Raw genomic sequence first — 22,100 nt, forward strand, 5'->3', positions numbered from 1 at the left:
CGTTTTGCAGGAGTGATTTTTCCACGATTTCACGCCGAAAAATCACTGAACACTACGGCGATTTTGCCGTGATCACGTTTAGAGCTTCTATAGCACTGAAAGTGATCGCTGGGAAATCGCCTGAAAATGGTGCAGGTGACGCGTTTGCGTTTCGCATTTTTGGGGCGATTTGCGGCGATTAGCGCAAATCGCCCAAGTAAGAAAGGGCCCATAGGGTTTCATTACGCTAGTGCTTTTAAAAAGCGCTAGCATTTGAGTGTTTTGCCGAAATCGCAGCAAAACTATCTAGTGTGAATGGGGCCTCATTGCTACCAGATTGCCTTAGTTCAATCTGCAAAATGCAATTGCTAAGAATTTTTTTGGGAAGGAATGTGTGTTTTTGCACATTCCTTCAAACCAAATCGCTAAAAAAATATGCTGCATGCAGAACGTTTGGGATTTTAACCAAATCGCAATGCTGTAGTGGGAACACCGTCATAGGGTTCATTAGCAAAGCGCTTTGCAGTGTGAACCAGCCCTTACAGACACTTACACTAAAACAGGGGTCACACTTGCAGAATGGCAAACTCATGCATTTTCCTGCCACTGCTTTCTCCAGTGCATTTGTGTGTTGTTTTTTTTCAGTGTGCATTTTGTGAAGCAATTTTAATGTGTTTTGGCATATGTGAACATGTTATGTGCGAATGGCCTGTGAAAAGGTAGCGCATTTCCCTTTGACAAAACACATTTCTGAATGCAGTAGCCCCATTGGCAATCAATATATATGTTTTAACCAAGTGTGACCCCTGCCTAAATGGCATTCTGTTCGCCGTTTATAATCACTTGTAACCTCACTAAAAAAAACTTTGCTTTATTTAATTTTCGGTTTAGTTTGGCTGTAAGGTGTTAGTGCATAGAATTCAACTTTCCCTCTAGACAGTCCCTATTTATAGATAAGGGGGGTCAGGGGAAAATGAGTTGAACTTACCCGGGGCTTCTAACCGTCCCCCGCAGACATCCTGTGTTGGCGCAGCCACTCACCGATGCTCCGGCCCCGCCTCCGGTTCACTTCTGGAATTTCAGATTTTAAAGTCTGAAAACCACTGCGCCTGCGTTGCCGTGTCCTCGTTCCCGCTGATGTCATCAAGAGCGCACAGCGCAGGCCCAGTATGGTCTGTGTCTGCGCTGTACACTCCTGGTGACATCAGCGGGAGCGAGGACACGGGCGTGCAGGTGCAGTGGTTTTTTTACTTTAAAGTCAGAAATTCCAGAAGTGAACTGGAGGCGGGGCCAGAGCATCGGTGAGTGGCTGTGCGGGCACAGGATGTCTGCGGGGGACCATTAGAAGCCCCGGGTAAGTTCAGCTCATTTTCCCCCGACCCCCTACAGTATCCCTTTAAGCATTTGTAAAGCGCTTTTCTCCCGTAGGACCCAAAGCGCATAAGCTTGTCTTAGATCAGTACACAGTGGTGCATACAGGGGGAAAAGTTACGTTATCATAAATGCCAGACTAAACAGCTGGCTTTTCAGTTTTGATTTAAACGCGTCCAGGGTTGGAGCTGTACCTAGCATCAGTCTGCAAAAGGTATACCATCAAGTACAAACTTGAGAAGAGTAGTCCATAGAATCAGTTATGCTGAAACCAAGCCCATTGACGTGGTTTCACCTGACAAACTTCAGCTGAAGGTGTGCTATGCAGCTATGAATTGTGTTGTCCCATCCACCACTTGCTGATCTAAATAATCTATCCTGGCAGATCGCAGCTTCAGCTAAATCTACATACAAATACTACATGGAACTCGGGCCAAGTCGGGTGTTTGGGACCAAGAATCTGGCGTGTGTACACAGGTGAGCCCCCCACAAATTCAGAAGTTGCTACATCATACGCTGTGCTTTTGTCACTCCTCTTCCCATAATGACAGTATTCGGTGCTCTGGTTTACTCTAGAGATGGGAAGTTCGGATCTTTTCAATGATCCGGATGATTCGAATCGGATCATTGAAAAGATCCGGATCTTTGATCCCAATCTCGGATCATTTTACAAAGGAAGCATTCGGGGGTTGAAATGACTAGCAGGGCAGGAGAAGGAGAGGGGGGTGGACACACAGAGAAGGGGAGAAGATGGACAGAGGGCAGGGAGTGGACAGAGAAGGGAGGAGGGAAGCAGAGAGCAGAAATGTTTGCTTGCACACAATACCCACATGCTGCAATCATATGCTTTACATATATTTCACCTACATGTTCATCTGTATACCTTAAATGGAAACGTCGCTCAGTGAAAGAAAGCATTACCCAAAGATAAGTGCAGCTGTGCCGAGTGCAGGAGGATCATATTACGCTGCAATCACAGTGCCTGCAAAGTTACTGAGCTGTGCTGATCTGAGCCAAAAGTTTCCAATGTGTTCACTGTGCACAACTACGAACAGACAGCCTATAATGAGCAGCACGTTCTCTACACATATCTGGCAGTGGCACCCATGTCCCCTCTACCTGTCCCTGCAAGGCTGGCTCCCCTGAGTCCCCTCCAACAGAGGGATCCATCTCTGCTCTGCTTCCAGGACCCCGCTGCCCGCTGAGAGGGGGCGTGTCGCTCCTGGCCCCGCCCCTTTTGCGATCCGAATCACTCATTTTGATGATTCGGATGATTCGACTCACAAAATAGATTCGGCTCAAAGATCCGAATCGTTCATGATCCGGACAACACTAGTTTACTCAGTGGAAGCTTTTTTACAGTGCCACGCTGGGTGCTGTGGTGACATGCTGGGGGCTGTTGTGCCAAGCTGGGTGCTGTGGTGCCTCTATGGGGCATGCTGGTGCTGTGTGGTGCCATGCTGGGTGCTGTGGTGCCCAGGGATGCTCAGCAGAGCTCGAATATTTGAGTAGCTCGAATATTCGAGCTCTTTTTCAGCTATTCGAGCTCGGTATTCGACCTCGAATAGCTGCAGCTATTCGAATGGGCTATTCGAGTAGCCCTTTCACTATTCGCACTATTCGAGCAAACAGCGGTATTCGAGCTCGAATACTGAGCACGAATAGCGTCATAGCCGAGATTGATGTCCTTAGAGCCAATCAGAGGGCTCCCAGGCCCTCTGACGGCAGCCAATCACAGAGGGGGACCCTGGCCAGCCCCTACCCTATAAATAGCGGCCGCCATGTTAGGTTTTTCCATCCCTGCTTGAGACTTGTACAGAGAGAGATCTGCTCCTTTGTGCTTTGGCTTAGCAAGTGCTCTATTGTGGTCAATCGCCTAGCGTTTTTGCTCACATACACCTCCTATACACACCTATATTGTTGTTAGCTAGATAGAGATTGTATTTTAGTTAGTAGCTTGTGTGTTACATAGAGACAGCTGCTACTGCAGGCAAGCTTACAGCTTTAGGCCTCAGGACCTTGCCTGTGTGGGCAGCTGTCCTCCTGTCGTCTGTTTATTTCTCATCTATACCTGTGTTTCTGCTGTGTATTCTACCCTGTCTTGTCATTTACTACTGATTATTGTATTTTGTAGTTGTACTGTACTAGGGACACTCACTGTCACTGTTCATAGCTCCTGCGTGTGTGTGTGCGTGCACTGTCTGTAGGGTACAGTACACACACTCTATTTCCTTCTACTGAATCTGATTACTACTGATTATTGTATTTTCTAGTTGTACTGTACTAGGGACACTCACTGTTCATAGGCTAGCTCCTGCGTGTGTGTGTGCTTGCACTGTCTGTAGTGTACACACACTCTATTTCCTTCTACTGAATCTGATTACTACTGATTATTGTATTTTCTAGTTGTACTAGTGTACTAGGGGACACACTCACTGTTCACTGTTCACACTCACTGATTACTGATTATTGTATTTTGTATTTGTACTGTACTAGTAATCACTTAGCGATCGAATCACTTAGTGATTAGTGTCACCTCACCCACCAACCCACTCCATTAAAGTACCCCACTTTTTCACCCGCCCTTTTAAAAAACGTTTTTGTTTACGCCAAAAACATCTAAGATGTCTGGAAGTGGCAGCCAGCGCAGTTTGGGCAAGGGGAAGGGCAGCAAGGGAATCAGGAGGAGAGGGAGCAGCATTGTGGCAAGCCGCGCCACCATGCACAGTTCCGCAGCAGCAGCAGCTGCGTCAGTGGCTAACATTCCGCCTATAGCCACTGGCCGTGGACGCCTTGGGCGCCCAGCAGGACCATCTGCAACTCACGCTGCAGAGACACAGCAGCAGCAGCGTGTAGTACCTGCTCCTATTTTCCTCCAGCCGGGTCGGAAACGTCCCATTGAGGAAAAGGATGCAGCCACTGTGATGCAACTGATGACGGAGGATGAGCAGCCCGCCATCAGCTCTGCATCCGAGGCCTCCACCCTCACCACCACCACCACCCCTGTTCGCAGCAGCCGCCCAGCAGGGCCTGGGGAGGAGGAGGAGGCCAGTTCACCGTCACAAGTTGGCGACCTGTCACTCAGCAGTATTTTTACCCCAGGCACCATCAGGGTATTGTCTGCTGTTGTTGGCGATTTTGAGGAGGAGATGCTGATGGGCACTTTGGGGGAGGAGGGATTGGACAGTCAAGCAGCCCATCCATGCATCAGGAGAGGAGTTTGGGGGGGTCATCATCCCAGCAGGACATGTTTCAGGAGGGGGAGGATGATGATGATGACAGGGTGACGGACAAAGACTGGGTGCCAGCTCCTGGGGATGTCATCATCAGCAGCTCTGAGGAGGAGGATGCGCCTGTGGGCCTTGCAAGGAGGCGCATCATTGCATGCATTGGCAGCAGTAGGCAGGTCCCACAGCCTGCTGGTGTCTCAGGCTCAGCAGCAGCAGCAGCATCTGCCAGTACCACCACCAGCCGCACCCAAGCCCCCCCCACCACCACCACCACAGGGAGACAGGCAGCAGCGGCTGCAGTCCGTAGGGGGGGCTTTCACGTCACCAATCTGGCAATTTTTCACCATGCCCACAGTTGACAGCAAGTACGCCACTTGCAACCACTGTCAGCGGAAGCTGAGCAGAGGTGCAGACCCCTTAAAGTCCAGCACCCACCTCTCTTCTGAACCATCTTGCTGCTAAACATTACCACCAGCATGAGGAGTTCAAGAGGCTGAAGGCATCTGGCGCTGGCAGTGGCACCACACCCACCACTGCACAGCCTTCAGCAGCAGCAACAGCAGCCACCCGCCCTCCTGCTCCTCCAGCACCACCAGCAGGAGTGCGGAAACGCACTGCTCCTCCCCCCTCTGCAACTCCAGCCGCAGACACTGAGGCCTGTTCTGGCAGCCAGTCCTCAGTGACCTCCTCTGCTGTCTCCGCTGATTCCCGTGCTAGCAAAAGGCGACGCCAGAGCCTTTTGAGCGAGTCCTTCCAGGGGGTGGTTAGGGCTCTGCCTCCCAGCAGCCGTCGCGTGCGGTAGCTGAACGGCTTGCTGGCACGGGCCATGTGCTCCCAACTCCTGCCGTACACGCTCGTGCAGGAGGGGAGCGACATGCGTGCGCTGCTTGCTTGTGCAGCCCCGGACTGGCAGCTCCCCAGCAGACACTTCTTCGCCTGCAAGGTCATGCCTGCACTGCACCGCTTTGTGATGGCCAATGTGGAGCGAGGGCTGGAGCACGCGGTTGGTGTAAGGGTCTACGTCACCATGGACTCCTGGAGCAGCCGCTTCGGGACAGGCCGCTACCTGTCCTTCATTGTCCACTGGGTCAGCTTGGTGGAAGGGGGTGAGGATGGGAGAGCAGCAGCAGCAACACAGTGGGTGGTGCCACCCTGCAGGGTCAGGGGAACTGCAGCAGGTTCCTCCGATCCTCTGCCATCCTCTGGCACACCTGGCCAAACCCCCTGCCTCAGCAGCAGCGTGAAGCCCCGCCACTGCCAAGCGCTGCTGCAGTTGGTCAGCCTTGGGAAGACCAAACTGACGGCAACCCATGTGTTGGCCAAACTCCAGGAGCAGGAGAGGAGTTGGCTGACCCCCAGAGGCCTCAGAGTCGGAGAGGTGGTGGCCGACAATGGGGCCAATCTGGTTGCCGCAATTGGCAGGGGAAACCTGACCCACATCCCCTGTCTTGCCCACGTGCTGAACCTGGTGGTGCAGAAGTTCTTGCGCACCTACCAGGGGATGGACGAACTGCTGGAAACGGCAGGGAATGTTGTGCGTCACTTCCGGCGCTCGTCTGCAGCCTCTGCGAGCCTGAAAGACGTGCAAAAGGAGCTGGAGCTGCCACGCCATCGGCTGATCCTTGACGTTCCAACTCGCTGGAACTCCACCCTGGCGATGTTGGAGCGTCTGGTTGAACAGAAGCACGCTGTCAACCAGTACCCTGCCCTGGCCACTGTGTCCGCCGCTCAGAAAAGGGACAAGACCAGCAACATCCCGTCCATCGTCCCCGATGACGACTGGGGGCACATGCAGCAGGTGTGCTTAGTGCTGGCTCCCTTTCTGCAGGCCATTAACATGGTGAGCAGGGACCATGCTATGGTGTGCGAGTGGGTGCCCCTGGTTTGTCTGCTGGACAGGGCCCTCGATGCTTTGCTGGAACAGGGAGCGGCAGCCTTGGCCCAGCAGGAGCGGCATGCAGCTGCACAGTCCACCTCTGAGGGGGAGGAGAAGGGGGGGAGGAGAAGGAGGACTTGGTGGAGGTCCCTGACCTTGCTACTGATGAGGGGGATCAGCACAGCGCAGCTGAGTTGGTGCGGGGGTGGAGAGAGGATGAGGCTGAGGAGGCAGAGGAGGAGGATGAGGACAGCACTGCCGTCGATGTGCCAGCACACGTGGCTTGCCTCTTCCCAATGGCAGCGCACATGCTGACGTGCCTGCGCAGGGACCCCAGGGTGATCCAGATGAAGCAGAGGGAGGACATCTGGATCAGCATGATGTTGGACCCACGCCTCAAGGGGAAGTTGAGCCAGTTCCTGCCTCCTGCAGGAGGAGACCCAGCACAACAAATAAGGAGCTTGCAGCAGGCCCTTGTTGAGCGCTTGGAGGAAGCCTTCCCCCAGCTTTCCACCCCCACTGTCCAGCCAGCACAGAGGCAGCAGCAGGTGCCTGCATCCAGCAGCAAGCACACCACAGACCTGCTGTCTCTCAGCAACAAGCTCTACAGGACTGTAGAGGCCCCAGCAGTGACTAGAGAGGAGGTGCATGCAGCAGCATCCTCCTCCGGTCACAGCCAGCGCCTGACCCGCATGGTGGCTGACTACATGGGGTCCTACAGCGGGCTTGACAGCGATGCCCCTGTTAATCCCATGGAGTATTGGGTCAAGCGCCTGGAGATCTGGAGCGAGCTGGCGCAGTACGCCCTGGAAGTGCTGTCCTGTCCCCCTTCCAGCGTGCTGTCCGAGCGCTGCTTCAGTGCAGCTGGTGGCGTGGTCACCGAGAAACGCTCACGTCTGTCTCACATGTCTGTGGACAGACTGACGTTTCTCAAGATGAACCAGGCGTGGGTGGAAGGCGAGTTCCTGGCCCCTGTTGTCGGCGAGAGGGGGACATGAAGTGGCTGCCGGAACCATCGTTAATATGCCTTACCACCCTTTACCACCTCCTGGCTCCTGCTCTCTAAGCCAGCCTGGTTCACTTTGACTATTACGTCGCCTGCAGCCACACATTTTACACCTACAGTGGGCTGCTGTGTACTGCCCTTCTGCAGTCTGTCTGTGTTTCCCACTACCAGGGTACACAGAATTACCATCTGCTGCCACTCTGCCACCAGCTATTACGTCCAACAATAGCTATATGTGTAATTTGCTGTAAATAAAAAAAAAAAAAAAAAAAAAAAGGTTTAATTTTTCTGAGGTGCCCGGGTTGAAAACTGTGTTGTCCCCGTTGTGTATTGGACACGATGTGGGCTGCACGACCGCTGTCTGGGACCTCCTGTTGTGTTTATTTACAGCCCTGGTATCACCGCTAGGTACCAGGGCTATTATGTCACGCTGCCTGCCTGCTGCCACACTCACACTACTCCTCCATTCCTCCTGCTGCTGCTATCTGTCTGTGTTTCCCACTGCCAGGGTACACAGAATTACCTTCTGCTGCCACTCTGCCACCAGCTATTACGTCAAGCAATAGCTGCCTGCCTGTATATTTACCTTTAAAAAAAAAAAAAGTTTAATTTTTCGGAGGTGCCCGGGTTGAAAACTGTGTTGTCCCAGTTGTGTATTGGACACGATGTGGACTTCACGACCGCTGTCTGGAACCTCATGCTGTGTATTTACGGCCTGGTACCACCGCTAGGTACCACAGCCTATTATGTTTCGCTGCCTGCCTCATTGACTGCCTGCTGCCACACACTCATCCTCCTCCTCCTCCTGCTGCTGAATATACCTCCTGCTGTCTTTGTGTTTCCACTGCCAGGGAGCACATACAATGGCGCTTCCGCCATGCGCCACCAGCTATTTATTACGCTCAAAAATAGCTGCATTTCTTTTTTTTAAAAAAATTAATAAGAGGAAGAAAAATAAAAGGAAAAAGAAAAAAGATATAGAAGAGAAAGAAGTGAAGAAGATATAGAAGAAGATATAGAAGAAGATAAAGAAGAAGATATAGAAGAAGAAGATATAGAAGAAGAAGAAGAAGAAGAAGAAGATATAGAAGAAGAAGAAGATGATAAAGAAGAAGATATAGAATAATAATAAGAAGAAGAAGATATAGAAGAAGATAAAGAAGAAGAAGAAGATATAGAAGAAGAAGTATATACAGTACTGAACAGAACTTTAGACACACCTTCTCATTCAAACTGTTTTTTTTTTTTAAAGGAACATCCCCACATAATCACTTGCTGTTGTTACTTGGAAAAAAGGATGTTTCTTGCATCATTCACCCCCAAAACAAGTGTTGGAAGCTATTTAAGGCCAATTCGAATAGTCAGCTCGAATAATGAGCTCGAATACCGACTCGAATATTGAGCTCGAATACCGAGGTCGAATCAAATAGTAAAAAATATGCGACTCGAATATTCGACTTAACTCGAATAATTTACTATTCAAATTCGACCTAACTCGAATAATAAAAAGGGGTATCCGAGCATCCTTGGTGGTGCCATGCTGGAAGCTGTGGTGCCTGGAGCCTCCGTAGGGAGCATACATCGTTGTGTGTGTCCTCACTGTTCCCTGTAGGACTTCCCTGTCTTCTTGGAGCTCTAGCATCTAATTTATTCTCAGACACTAGGGGAGAAGCCTGGAAGAGAAGATGTCTGCAGAATCTGCAGACCAAGCAGCTGGAGGTAATTACTGCCGCCCGCTACCTGACTCTGCCCGAGAGACATCCGGGGATCCCCAGAATAGAGCCATGGCATAAGCCACAGATCTTTGGGGCTAGCAACGGCCCTGACTTCACTGCACATGTCATGTAGTACATAATGCCAAATGGGATTCTGCAGATAAGTTAAAGGGAACCCAAGCTGAAGCTCCGGTTCAAAATAAATTAGAACCCTGCTAAGAGGGATGCTTAAAGAGAACCCGAGGTGGGTTTGAAGATTATCATCTGCATACAGAGGCTGGATCTGCCTATACAGCCCAGCCTCTGTTGCTATCCCGAACCCCCCTAAGGTCCCCCTGCACTCTGCAATCCCTCATAAATCACAGCCACGTTGCTGACAAACAGCTTGTCAGAGCTGGCTGTGTTTATCTCTATAATGTCAGTCTGCTGCTCTCCCCGCCTCCTGCAGAACTCTAGTCCCCGCCTGCATCCCTTCCCTCCCTGCTGATTGGAGGGAAGGGACAGGGGCAGGGACCGGAGCTATGCAGGAGGCGGGGGAGCAGCTGAGACTGACACTACAAATGTAAACACAGCCTCACAGCACGGCTGTGATTTATGAGGGATTGCAGAGTGCAGGGGGACCTTAGTGGGGTTTGGGATAGCAACAGAGGCTGGGCTGTATAGGCAGATCCAGCCTCTGTATGCAAATAACATTCTTTAAACACACCTCAGGTTCTCTTTAAGGATCCTATTCAGGCTTCCCACACTCATCAGCAGCCCCCATTGCAGAGCGTGGCCTCCCTCCTAGTTGGGGCCATGCAGCTTTACTTGCGCATGAATGGCTGTGCTGTAGCCTTGCGAGCCCACCCTCTCATGCGCAATAGCACAGAGCCCGCAGCTCTGGCTTAGTGCACATGCTCGGGCCAGCTCAGTCGGCTATTGCGCGTCCATGTACAAGGATGCGGCCCCGATTTGATTAGCGACAATGCATTGTCGCTAATCCTCCGGGGGGCACGCTCAGCAACGGGGGACAGCAGAATAGAGAGGGAAGCCTCAATAGGATCTTTAGGCTTTCCTCTCTTTAACCACTTAGCGACCGCCTAACGCCGATAGGCGTCGGCAGGTCGTAAGTGGTATTACATGGAAACTTTCCATGTCAGTTCACGGAGGGTGTCTCCGTGAACAGCCTGCGAGCCTCCGATCGCGGCTCGCAGGCGAAATGTAAACACGCGGGGAAGAAATCCCCGCTGTTTACATCATACAGCAGCGCCGTAAAGGAGATCAGCGATCCCCGGCCTCTGATTGGCCGGGGATCGCCGGCATCTGATAGGCTGAAGCCTATCCTAGGCGGCGCAGGACGGATTTCCGTCCTGTGCAGCCCATAGCGAGAGGGAGGGAAGGGTAGAGAGGGCGGAAAACACTGTGGAGCTCCCCCCCCCGCGCAAAACAGATAGCCGGCGGCGATCAGACCCCCCAGCAGGACATCCCCCTAGTGGGGAAAAAAGGGGGGAAGTCTGGTCGCCCTGGCTGCAAAGTGATCTGTGCTGTGGGCTGGAGAGCCCAAGCAGCACAAATCACAGCAAAATCCCCTAGTCCTTAAAGAGACACTGAAGCGAAAAAAAAAATATATGATATAATGAATTGGTTGTGTACTATGAATAATTACTAGAAGATTAGCAGCAAAGAAAATATTCTCATATTTTTATTTTCAAGTATATAGTGGTTTTTCTAACATTGCATCATTCTCTAATATGGGCAGATTACACAACACTCAGCATTCAAAATGATTCTTTCAGAGCAGTCTGTGAACTAATGAACTCTCCTCTGCCAGAGGAAAAGTAAATAGTTAACTAACAGTTGAGATAATAAAAGTCAGAAAACAGCCCTCTCCACGACTTTTTGAAAGTCGTAGAGATAATGGCTTTTTTGTATAGAGATAACAACTGGAGTTTCTTAACTCTTCCTGTACTGGAAACAATTAGACTGATGTATCTAATCTTAATGTTTTATTTCTTAGCTGTACTACACATATAAATCATAATATCATATATATTTTTTTCGCTTCAGTATCTCTTTAAGTGGTTAAAGGACCTCTTTTGCGAAAATCTTAAAATTTAAAATACATGTATACATATACAAATAAGAAGTATGTTTCTTCCGGAGTTAAATGAGCCATACATTACTTTTCTCCTATGTTGCTGTCACTTACAGTAGGTAGTAGAAATCTGACATTACCAAAAGATTTTTGACTAGCTCTTTTTCTCATAGGGGGTTCTTAGGGTTTTCTTTATTTTTAAAAGCACTTAGTGAATATTCTCTATTCAACTGCCAAAATAGTGTACGGTGAGCAGGGAGGCCGGACAGCATCATTCTATAAATCTTTTTCAGGGAATGTCTTTATAAATAATGAAGGCCATGCTGAGAATCCCCCACGAAGAGATGGACTAACCCAAAACCTGTCGGTAGTGTCAGATTTCTACTACTTACTGTATAGGAGAAAATCATTTATGGCTCATTTTACTCTGGAAGAAGTGTACTTCTTATTTGTATGTGTTTTAAATGTTAAGATTTTCGCAACAGTTCCTCTTATAAGTATCTGATTGTGTGTACCTGAGCTTCGGCTTGGTAATGTAACGATCGGTGAAGCACAGAGAGGATCTGATTACCTGTGATCTGCAGTATCACGGGGAATACAGATGTATACCAGATTATAAGTGATCTGCAGTATCACCGATAATCCGATATACTAGCTAACCTCTGTTCACCTGAGTAGTGTAGTGTTTGGTGTAACAGTAACACTTAGAGGACTAGGCCTCAGAGCAGTAAGTAGTACTGCTCAGATTCCTTCCAAGGCCTGAACTCTCCAAGACGGGAAGAGTCAGGCTGAGAGAAGGAAGGATATTAGAGAGTGACACTCTGGAGGAAGTGTCACTAACTGGACAGAGAACCGCCTCTTACAGTAAGGTCGGCTTTCCAGGTCGGACAAGCCAGGTCATACACACACGGACAGATAAGGTACAGTAACGTAAGGCAGAGGCGGAGTCGAGGTACAGGCAGGGTTTGGCAACAGGGTATCAGAAATATCGAGGTACAATATCAAAGTTCAGTAGGAGAGTCAGGCAGGCAATAGGTCATAACAGATAATCACAATCAAACTAGTACTTTAGCTATCAACAGAATCTAGCTAAGTGTAGGATTATCGCTCCAGCTGGTCCCGGCACACTTGCGGATCTGACTACGGATCTGGGTGCTCCCACGTATGTGATCGCAACGCCAGACAAAGAGCAAGTGAACAGCCAGCAGTATATATACACAGATGACCCCCCAGCACCTCCCTAAGTGCTGGACCAATCACGAGTGGAGCCAGAGTCAGCTGACCAGCCTGGTCAGCTGACTCCTTTCTGGCTATCATAAATCTTCTGTCTGAGTGCGCGCGCGTCACTCTGAAACCAGGGGGACTACGAGTCCCAGCCACAGCAACCCTGCTCTGCGGTGTCTCCGCATCGGGGGTATGCGCGCTAACTGCCGCATCCAAAGCGGCGCTTTCTCCGTGCTCCATGGGTCCCTGCACGGAGACAGCCGCCTCATGCTGAGAGGAAGCGGCTGCCTCTCCGTGTGTGGCGCCACCGTGCGCGGAAAGAGCCGCCTGCCGCTGGCTCATGGCGGCGGCTCTTCCGCGTTTTCTTACAGGTAACACTTCAAATGCCTTAAAGAAAATCTGTAACTAAAAAAAGTTCCCCTGGGGGGTACTCAACTCAGGTGGGGGAAGCCTCTGAATCCTATCGAGGTTTCCCCCGTCCTCCTGTATCCCACGGCGGTCTCGCTGTGCCCCTCCAAACAACGGGGATGTAAATATTTACCTTCCCAGCTCCAGTGGAGGCGCAGTATCAGCTCTCCGCTCGGAGATAGGCGGAAATAACCAATCGCTGTCTCCTGCGCCTGCGTAGTAGAGCGGACCCGACAGATATCGGCCATTTCTGTCTATTTCCGTGCTGAGAGCCGCAACAGCGCCATTAGCTGGATCCAGGGGAGGTAAATATATCAAGCCTTGTCAGGCTTGTCGAGCAAGGATTGCAGGACGCTTCAGGGGAGCCAGAGATGGATTGTCTGCAGCTACATTGGGACCCTGAGGCTTCCCCCTCCCAAGGTGAGTACCCTCCAGGGGACGTTTTTTTTTAGTACAGAATCTCTTTAAAGAGTAACTGTTAGCCCCAAAAATGAAATTTAAATCTCTATTGCAATGTTTTATTTACTTTTTAATGGAGCCAAAAAGGCAATGCAGAAGTTAAAAATCAATCTAATCTTTTTACTATGTAGCCTTTTCCCCAGGACGCAAAGCCGCATAACAGATACTGCTGAGCATGCAGAGCATGCCCATGTCTGCCCGACCCCCCTCTCCCCCCCAGGACCAGGTGCCAAAATATTATCACCCCAAACAACTGACACGGAGAGAGAGCGGGAGCGGAGTACATCTACACACTTCCAGCGCCGCCACCGCTGAGCAGCCGCCGCCGAGTCACATGTGAGAGAGATGCACGGCGGCAGCTGCTCTGCGGTGGCGGCGCTGGAAGTGTGTAGATGTACTCCGCTCCCGCTCTCTCTCCGTGTCAGCTGTTTGGGGTGATAATATATCAGCACCTGGTCCTGGTAGGGAGAGGGGGGTCGGGCAGACATGGGCATGCTCTGCATGCTCAGCAGTATCTGTTATGCGGCTTTGCGTCCTGGGGAAAAGGCTACATAGTAAAAAAATTAGATTGATTTTTAACTTCTGCATTGCCTTTTTGGCTCCATTAAAAAGTAAATAAAACATTGCAATAGAGATTTAAATTTCATTTTTGGGGCTAACAGTTACTCTTTAAAGGACACCTGAAGTGCAGAGGGTATGTGGGCTGCCATATTTATTTCCTTTCAAACAATACCACTTGCCAGGCTGTCTTGATAATCCTCTGCCCCTAATGGTCCATACTCACGGGCTACAATTGTCGCCGCAACCACGTGGCATGGGCGTGTTGCGGCGACAGGTTGCCCGTGAGTATGGCGAACCGTTGCTGCTGTCGCCAGGCGATCGCCGCAACTGTCGCTAGTCTGCGTGTGTATGCGGACTAGCGACAGCAACCAATAGGCAGTGCACGGAGTTTCCGGCGGGGGGGGGGAGGAATGTCGGCGACAGCTTCCGCCGCACCACTAATCCCTCTTCAGCAGTGTGTATGCGGAGGGACCTGGCGACGAGCTGTTGCCGATCTGTCGCGCACACGCTCCCGTGTGCTAGCGACTAGCGACAATTGTAGCCCGTGAGTATGGGCCATAATACTTATAGCGATAGACACGGAACAAGCATGCAGATTAGATGTTTCTGACTGAAGTCTGATTAGCTTAGCCACATGCTTGTTTCAGGTGTATTAATGAGACACTACTGATGCCAGAAAGATCTGCAGGACTGCCAGGCAACATGTATTGTTTATAAGGAAATAAATATGGTGGCCACCATGTCCCTCTCAGTTCAGATGTACTTTAACCACTTAAGGGTCTTTTCGCCCCTTAAGGACAAGAGCCTTTTTTTCCATTCAGACCATTGCAGCTTTCACGGTTTATGGCTTGGTCATACAACCTACCACCTAAATGAATTTTACCTCCTTTTCTTGTCACTAATACAGCTTTCTTTTGGTACTATTTGATTGCTGCTGCGAGTTTTAGTTTTTATTATATTCATCAAAAAAGACATGAATTTTGTCAAAAAAAATGATTTTTTTTTTTTACTTCCTAGGCTGACATTTTTCAAATAAAGTAAAATTTCGGTATACATTTTGGTCCAAATTTATTGTGCTACATGTCTTTGATAAAAAAAAAAAAAGTTATAGCGTTTACAAACTATGGTCCCAAAAGTGAATGTTCCCATTTTGAATCATCTCTGACTTTTCTGAGCACCTGTCATGTTTCATGAGGTGCTAAAATCACAGGATAGTATAAATACCCCCCAAATGACCCCATTTTGGAAAAAAGACATCCCAAAGTATTCACTGAGAGGCATGGTGAGTTCATAGAAGATTTTAATTTTTGTCACAAGTTAGCAGAAAATGACACTTTGTGACAAAAAAAAAAAAAGTTTCCATTTCTGCTAACTTGCGACAAAAAAAAAATGAAATCTGCCACGTACTCACTATACCTGAATACCTTGAAGTGTCTACTTTCCAAAATGGGGTGTGTTTACTGTCCTGGCATTTTGGGGGGTGCCTAATTGTAAGCACCCCTGTAAAGCCTAAAGGTGCTTATTGGACTTTGGGCCCCTTAGCGCACTTAGGGTGCAAAAAAGTGCCACACATGTGGTACCGCCGTACTCAGGAGAAGTAGTGTAATGTGTTTTGGGGTGTATTTTTACATATACCCATGCTGGGTGGGAGAAATATCTCTGTAAATGACAATTTTTTTATTTTTTTTTACACACAATTGTCCATTTACAGAGAGATTTCTCCCACCCAGCATGGGTATGTGTAACAATACACCCCAAAACACATTATACTACTTCTTCTGAGTACGGCGATACCACGTGTGGCACTTTTTTGCAGCCTAGGTGCGTTAAGGTGCCTAACGTCCTATTCACAGGTCATTTTGAGGGGTGCGCTCAGTAGGTAATGTTAGGGAGTCTTGCCCAAGGTCTCCTTACTGAATAGTTGCCAGCCACCATGGTATTGTTTAGTCACTTTGCATCCAGACCTTGTTTTCCCCTTATGGACTAGAGCGGTTTTGACATTTTAGCTATGTCCCTAATTAATCAGCCATAACTTTATTCCTACTCAAGACACCTAAATGATCTAGATATCGTTTTTTTCAAGACAATCTAGACTTTCATTGGTGGGTATTTTGTCCCATGAAAAATTTTGCATTTTAATGGGGAAAAGAGGGAAAAATGCATTAGTTCTCAGTTTTACCAATTCCAGTTTAAAAATAATAAGTGCTACAGTAGATAAAAACCATGCCACCAATATTATGTCTCCCAGGATATATAGCCAGATGTGTCCCCAGTATCAGCCCCCCAGTATAACCAAATGTGCCCCCCCATATCAGCCCCCCCTCAATATAGCCAGATGTGTCCCCTGTATTTTTCACCCCCCAGTACAGATGCACCCCAGGGATCAGTGCTCTTCAATACAGCCAGATGCATCCTCAGGTTTAGCGATCCCGTATTATAGCCAGATGTGCCCCCGGGATTAGCGCCCCCTCCCGATTACAGCCAGATGTGCCCCCAGTATTTGGGTATGTGCCCCAGGATCTCCAAATGTGCCCCCATTATTAGATTTCCCCACCCCCAGTTACCCAGATGTCCCCCGTGAAGATTGCAACCCCCCCTTCCCGTTATGGATAGCAGATGGACCCACTCCCCGTCAGTCAGCCCCCTCCGTGGCCAGAAACAATCTGGCCACGGAGGGAGAGAGATGGATCACTGCAGTTGGCTACTGCAGTTATCGTTCATCTGTGGGAGGGTAGACTACTTGGTTATAAGGGAACATGTTCCCTTTCACCAATTAGTAATGCAGCTGGAAGTGCCGGGGGGCACGTATGGGAGCACAGATGTGCTGGAGGGGAAAACCGTATCTACGTCCTCGTGGCTTTGATGAAGTCCCAGAGGACGTAAATATACTGTAGTGGTGGCAAAAGTGGTTAAAAGTAAATAAATATGGCAGCTACCATATCCCTCTCCATTCAGGAGTACTGTAATCTCTCCAGTGTTCTCTGTGTAGGCTCAGTTCACCTGCTTCATCCCTTTTACGGTTTTACCCATAGAGAGCAGACATTATTACAGCTTTCCTTTTACACCTTTTATGCTCGGTTCACACACCGGTCCTGTCCTGTCAGTTTTCATAATTTGCATCAGTCTTCTATCAGTTATAATGGACAGAAACAAAACATATAGAAAGCTGATGAAAACTGACAGGACAGGACTGGAACCGAACTGTACACATTGTATGTGTGAAACCAGCCTAATACATAAAAAAAACAAATCAGACCACAACTCAAGATGTACAATTTAGGGAATATTTTATTGTAGTTGAAATATTCCTGTAGTCTTTTTAGACCACGATAATAACAACACCTGTGTATTAAACACACAGAACAGCCACATCCTTTGAGAATGAAACATGCAATGTAACATGAAGTAACTGCATCCACAGCTACAATACAAAAATATTTTGTACAATGACTTTTTATAAAACAAAAAGCATAGGTTTACAGTAAAGCATCTTTACAAAAGACACAATGTTCAGAGTGCACTGCACCCATCATGCAACATTCTGCATTTCACAGAACAGATACTAAATGCCTTGAAAGGAAGACATCATAATTAATACACACCAACCTTGTAAAAGGTACTATTTGGAGCAAAGCAAGCAATATGCTTCCATTTACTTATGTGAAAGTGCAACTTCATTGAGACAGGGCTACAGAAGGCAGCACACTTGGCATCATTCTACTATCATCAGTACAGCGACTAGCGGAGCTTCTCATTCATTCAATCAAGTTCAAAGAAAAGGTTTGTTTTTAAATTTCCTGAACCCAATTGGATGTTTGAAATGAATGCAATAAACATACATTTAGCTGCACATCTTCTTCAAGGTGCACACTAATGATTCAATCTTTTTTGTGCAATCTTACCATTTCTACGTAATATGAAGGGACTACCTAAAATATCAGTTCAAAGTATATTCAGTTAGTTAACCCTTCTACTACATAGATTTGGTAAGATTGTACAACAAAGATTGTACAACAAAGATTGTATAGTTAGCGGGCACCTTTAGAAAATAACTCCTGTCTAAATGAAGTCTCAATCTGCAATATGCCGGTAGCATTGCTATATACTGGGCATTTCTCAGGGAAATATAGGTTAAAGCATTTGTTAAACAAATGCATTGGCCTCTTAGGAGGAAAGTAATGTACAATACTGTGTTTTATCCTACTAGGACTACTATGGATAACATCACAAAACTACAAATATTGTAGACAATGACACTGTCATTGTCAAATGAACTTCTCAGAAGTTACTAGTTTACCATGAAGAAGCCTCTGTAGCAGTTATAGAGGGAATTGTGATAATATAATAATTCTGTTATACATATGCTCCTCCATTCATTTAAATGTCTACAAACAATATAGAACTTGAACTGATGTTATCATAAATGATATACATTGCAAAATGTTGAGGGGAAAAAAAAAGAAAATGAGATTTTGTCATAGCAACCTGAGAAGTTGCCATAGGAACCACTCTGCAAGCCATCCTGTTTTTATCAATATCCGTACAGGAAAATTTAGCAGTGATTCTGATGGGTTGCTATAGGTAACTTCTCAGCTTCAGTGCTCATTTTCTTTTCTTTCTTTCTTTTTAACCCTTTTTAAAACAAGTAACCCTTGCCAGATTACTTCGAAGTCTTTGAAAAAAAGTGACAGAGTTGAGTCTCAAAGGAAGACATTAAACAGTAATCCCATAGGATAACAGGCACTTCTCAGTCTCTGCTGTTGTAGATTTCTTGTTGCTGTATCCAAGCATACTCAAGAGAGAACACAGTTCCATACTGACAGAGGTCCACGTGGCTTTCTTCAAGCCATATCTGTCCCTCTTTGATTATATAGTCCACTGGCTTGCCGGACAAGATCACCAAGGCCTCCATATCTTTGCTGGGAGGATTGCTGATGCGGCTTGTTTAATGTCACTGGAGTTTGCAAGGCAGGGAATGACAGGAACTTTCTGTGGCACTGACAAGTGGTTGAGCAATTTCTTCTGGGCTTCTCCACTTTCTGGATAATGACACAAGAACTGCATGGCTTCTGTAACACACCAGGAATAGCCTTGCTTATAATCCTGCTTCAGGCGTTCCATGCTGATTGTTGTATGTTGATCTAGAATAACAATAAAATCAATTAGACACGTGTTCAGGAGTCTCTTGTCAAAGCAGCATCATTAGTTTAGATTTAGTTTCAGATTAAAAGAAACCTTTGCTTGGAGAAGTATATAGAGGCTGCAATTAATTAATTCCAGATTCCTCATTGTCATGCAGATGTTCTTAATTACTTTTTGAGTCACTGATCCAGAAGAAGTGTGCAGATCAGATGTTCTGATATCGCTGGTTGCATGCTTGTTCCAGTTCAGAGACTCAACCAAGTACTAAAGCCCAAAACATCAGCATAACACTCAAGGAAAGTAGTGACAGCCTCCATATATCTCTCAACACATGCTTCTTTCAAAGATTTAGAAGATGGATAAAACTTACTTTTTTGTTGTTGTAAGTAGCTGACTGTCATCTCCAGGATATCGGCTTTCTCCAGCTTGACGTTGGGCTGCTGCTTATGAAACTCCTTTTCCAATAAGGCCTTCAGCTGTTCAATGCAGTTGTTGATTCGGTCTCTACGCATCTTTTCCACAACAGGTTTTCTCAACTGTAAAAATAAGTAAAAACACATCAGTCAGATATTCAAGATAATGTTTTTAGAAGAAAAAAGCAAGATGAAAGATTACTTCTGATTATTTAATATAGAATAATATTTAGTAACCAAAGACAATGACTTAGTGGAAATGGAACTTACTTTGTTTTTTTCCTTCGGTGAGAGGTTATCCACAGAGGCGCTAGTAGGAGCCATGATAGACTATGCAGTGGTAGTTGCTCTAGTGCTGTGCTAGAAGGGATCTGAGATGTGGAGACAGTTCTCCCCTATTTATACCTCTGAGGCTGCATACAAATGCATGAGTCCCAAACTTGTCAGACTTTCCCACACTGGTATAGCCAATACGTGCATTCAGCTGGACAATGGGAGAGGCATCTATTACAGCATGGTAAATTGACTGTGAATTGCCTGAGGATAATACCCTGCTCCCAGTGGAGCAGGTGGAGAGTGTGCTAGACAATAGGGACAAGCTTTAGAATGAGGTGGGAGAATGTGGGAAAGAGCTTCCCATCGCTGCAATCAAACTCATTCCCGATGAGAACAGTGTGCTGCTCTTTTTGAAGTGTGCCTGACACATATGTACACTGAGGCCAGATGTTGCAGACCTGAGCGCACATCCTGGCTCATGATGTTATAGCGAGCCATTTACAAAAAATAATGGCAAATTCTCAGAACCACACACTAGTTTTAGGTTTCTGATTCAAACTGTAAATAGGATGGTTATAGTTTGATGGCTCAATTGATAAAACTGCATGGAAAAGGCAAAATGCTTATCCTATTGCACATTTCTTTCTATTTTTTTTTTAAACACTTAACTTTTCCCCCCAAAATAACACACCTAGATTAATTGAACGTTGCTGAACTATTTATAAATATGCCAAAATAGCTTATCATTGACTTTACTAACTTAAAGGGCCTTTGTCACTAAAATTGTAAAGTTTAAAATACTTGTATACATATACAAATAAGAAGTACGTTTCTTGTGAAGTAAAATGAGCCTTAAAGAGACTCTGTAACAAAAATTGCATCCTGTTTTTTATCATCCTACAAGTTCCAAAAGCTATTCTAATGTGTTCTAGCTTACTGCAGCACTTTATACTATCACTGTCTCTGTAATAAATCAACTTATCTCTCTCTTGTCAGACTTGTCAGCCTGTGTCTGGAAGGCTGCCAAGTTCTTCAGTGTTGTGGTTCTGCTATGAACTCCCCCTTCCAGGCCCCTCTCTGCACACTGCCTGTGTGTTATTTAGATTAGAGCAGCTTCTCTCTTCTCGCTTATCTTTTACAAGCTGGATAAATCGTCCTCTGAGCTGGCTGGGCTTTCACATACTGAGGAATTACAAACAAGGGCAAAGCTGTTTGCAGGAAGAAAAGAGCAGCCTAAAACTTCAGTGCATGGGGGAAAGAAACACACAAATGATCTCTTGAGATTCAAAAGGAAGGGTGTATACAGCCTGCTTGTGTATGGATGTATTTTCTATGTGTGGACATACTGTACATCAACCTACTTCCTGTTTTGGTGGCCATTTTGTTTGTTTACAAACAAACGTTTTAAAACTGTTTTTAACCACTTTTAATGCGGCGAGGAGCGGCGAAATTGTGACAGAGGGTAATAGGAGATGTCCCCTAACGCACTGGTATGTTTACTTTTGAGCGATTTTAACAATACAGATTCTCTTTAAATTACTTTTCTCCTATATTGCTGTCACTTACAGTAAGTAGTCGAAATCTGACATTACCAAATTACCAGATTTTGGACTAGCCCATCTTCTCATGGGGGGTTCTTAGGGTTTTCTTTATTTTTAAAAGCACTTAATGAATTGCAGTTGTTCCGTCCAACTGCCAAAGAAGTGTACGGTGAGCAGGGAAGCTGGACAGCGTCATTCTATCAATCTTTTTCAGGGAATGTCTTTATAGAGTATAAAGGCAATGCTGAGAATCCCCCATGAAGAGATGGACTAACCCAAAACTTGTCGGTAATGCCAGATTTCTACTACCTACTGTAAGTAACAGCAACATAGGATAAAATTAATGTATGGCTCATTTTACTCTGGACGAAATGTACTTCTTATTTGTATGTGTTTTAAATTTCAAGAATTTTGCAACAGTTCCTCTTTAAAGATGGTGTAGGTAGTGGGATAACTCCAGTGGCAGTGTGAGTGCAGGTGTGTTTAAATAGGGAGTAAAGTTTAGCTCTAAGGGCTGGTTCACACCACCAACGCTTTCTAAGTGCCAGTGATTTGAAAAACGCTTGCTAATGAAATGCTATGTGTGATATTTAAAAAATTACATCATTCTCAAGTGAGAACACACACACTTAGAAAAGTGCTTGCAATATGAACCAACCCTAAGTCTAGGGGTCCACTTTCGGCAGCGTGCGGTGGTTCGGAAATTACAAGCAATTTTTGAATTGCCGAAGTACCACATTTTTTGCTGCGATTCTGGAGTGACAGCAATTTGGCCCTCATTTGCCTAAATGCAATCGCTTCGGATCACTCGCAAAAATTGCTGCT

General features: G+C 46.9%; 1 protein-coding gene across 1 annotated transcript; it reads right to left on the reverse strand.

The window, feature by feature from the left end:
• Positions 1-17,233: 17,233 nt before the first annotated feature.
• Positions 17,234-19,817, reverse strand: HES5 (hes family bHLH transcription factor 5). The gene is made up of 3 exons (XM_068242778.1): positions 19,729-19,817; positions 19,416-19,581; positions 17,234-19,044 (listed from the first exon to the last, which is right to left on the reverse strand). Exons 1-3 carry the CDS (start codon positions 19,780-19,782, stop codon positions 18,800-18,802), a joined length of 465 nt encoding a protein of 154 aa, XP_068098879.1. The 5' UTR covers positions 19,783-19,817; the 3' UTR covers positions 17,234-18,799.
• Positions 19,818-22,100: the final 2,283 nt, after the last annotated feature.

Source organism: Hyperolius riggenbachi, chromosome 6 (genome assembly GCF_040937935.1).
Source record: "Hyperolius riggenbachi isolate aHypRig1 chromosome 6, aHypRig1.pri, whole genome shotgun sequence".
Taxonomy (NCBI): Eukaryota; Metazoa; Chordata; class Amphibia; order Anura; family Hyperoliidae; genus Hyperolius; species Hyperolius riggenbachi.

Excerpts from the sequence above, each read along its gene's own strand:
- HES5 (XM_068242778.1), bottom strand. The coding sequence starts at position 19,782 with ATGGCTCCTACTAGCGCCTCTGTGGATAACCTCTCACCGAAGGAAAAA. Across the intron at positions 19,582-19,728 it reads CACCGAAGGAAAAAAACAAA|TTGAGAAAACCTGTTGTGGA; the intron begins GTAAGTTCCATT and ends TTATTTTTACAG. Across the intron at positions 19,045-19,415 it reads CTACTTACAACAACAAAAAA|ATCAACATACAACAATCAGC; the intron begins GTAAGTTTTATC and ends TTGTTATTCTAG.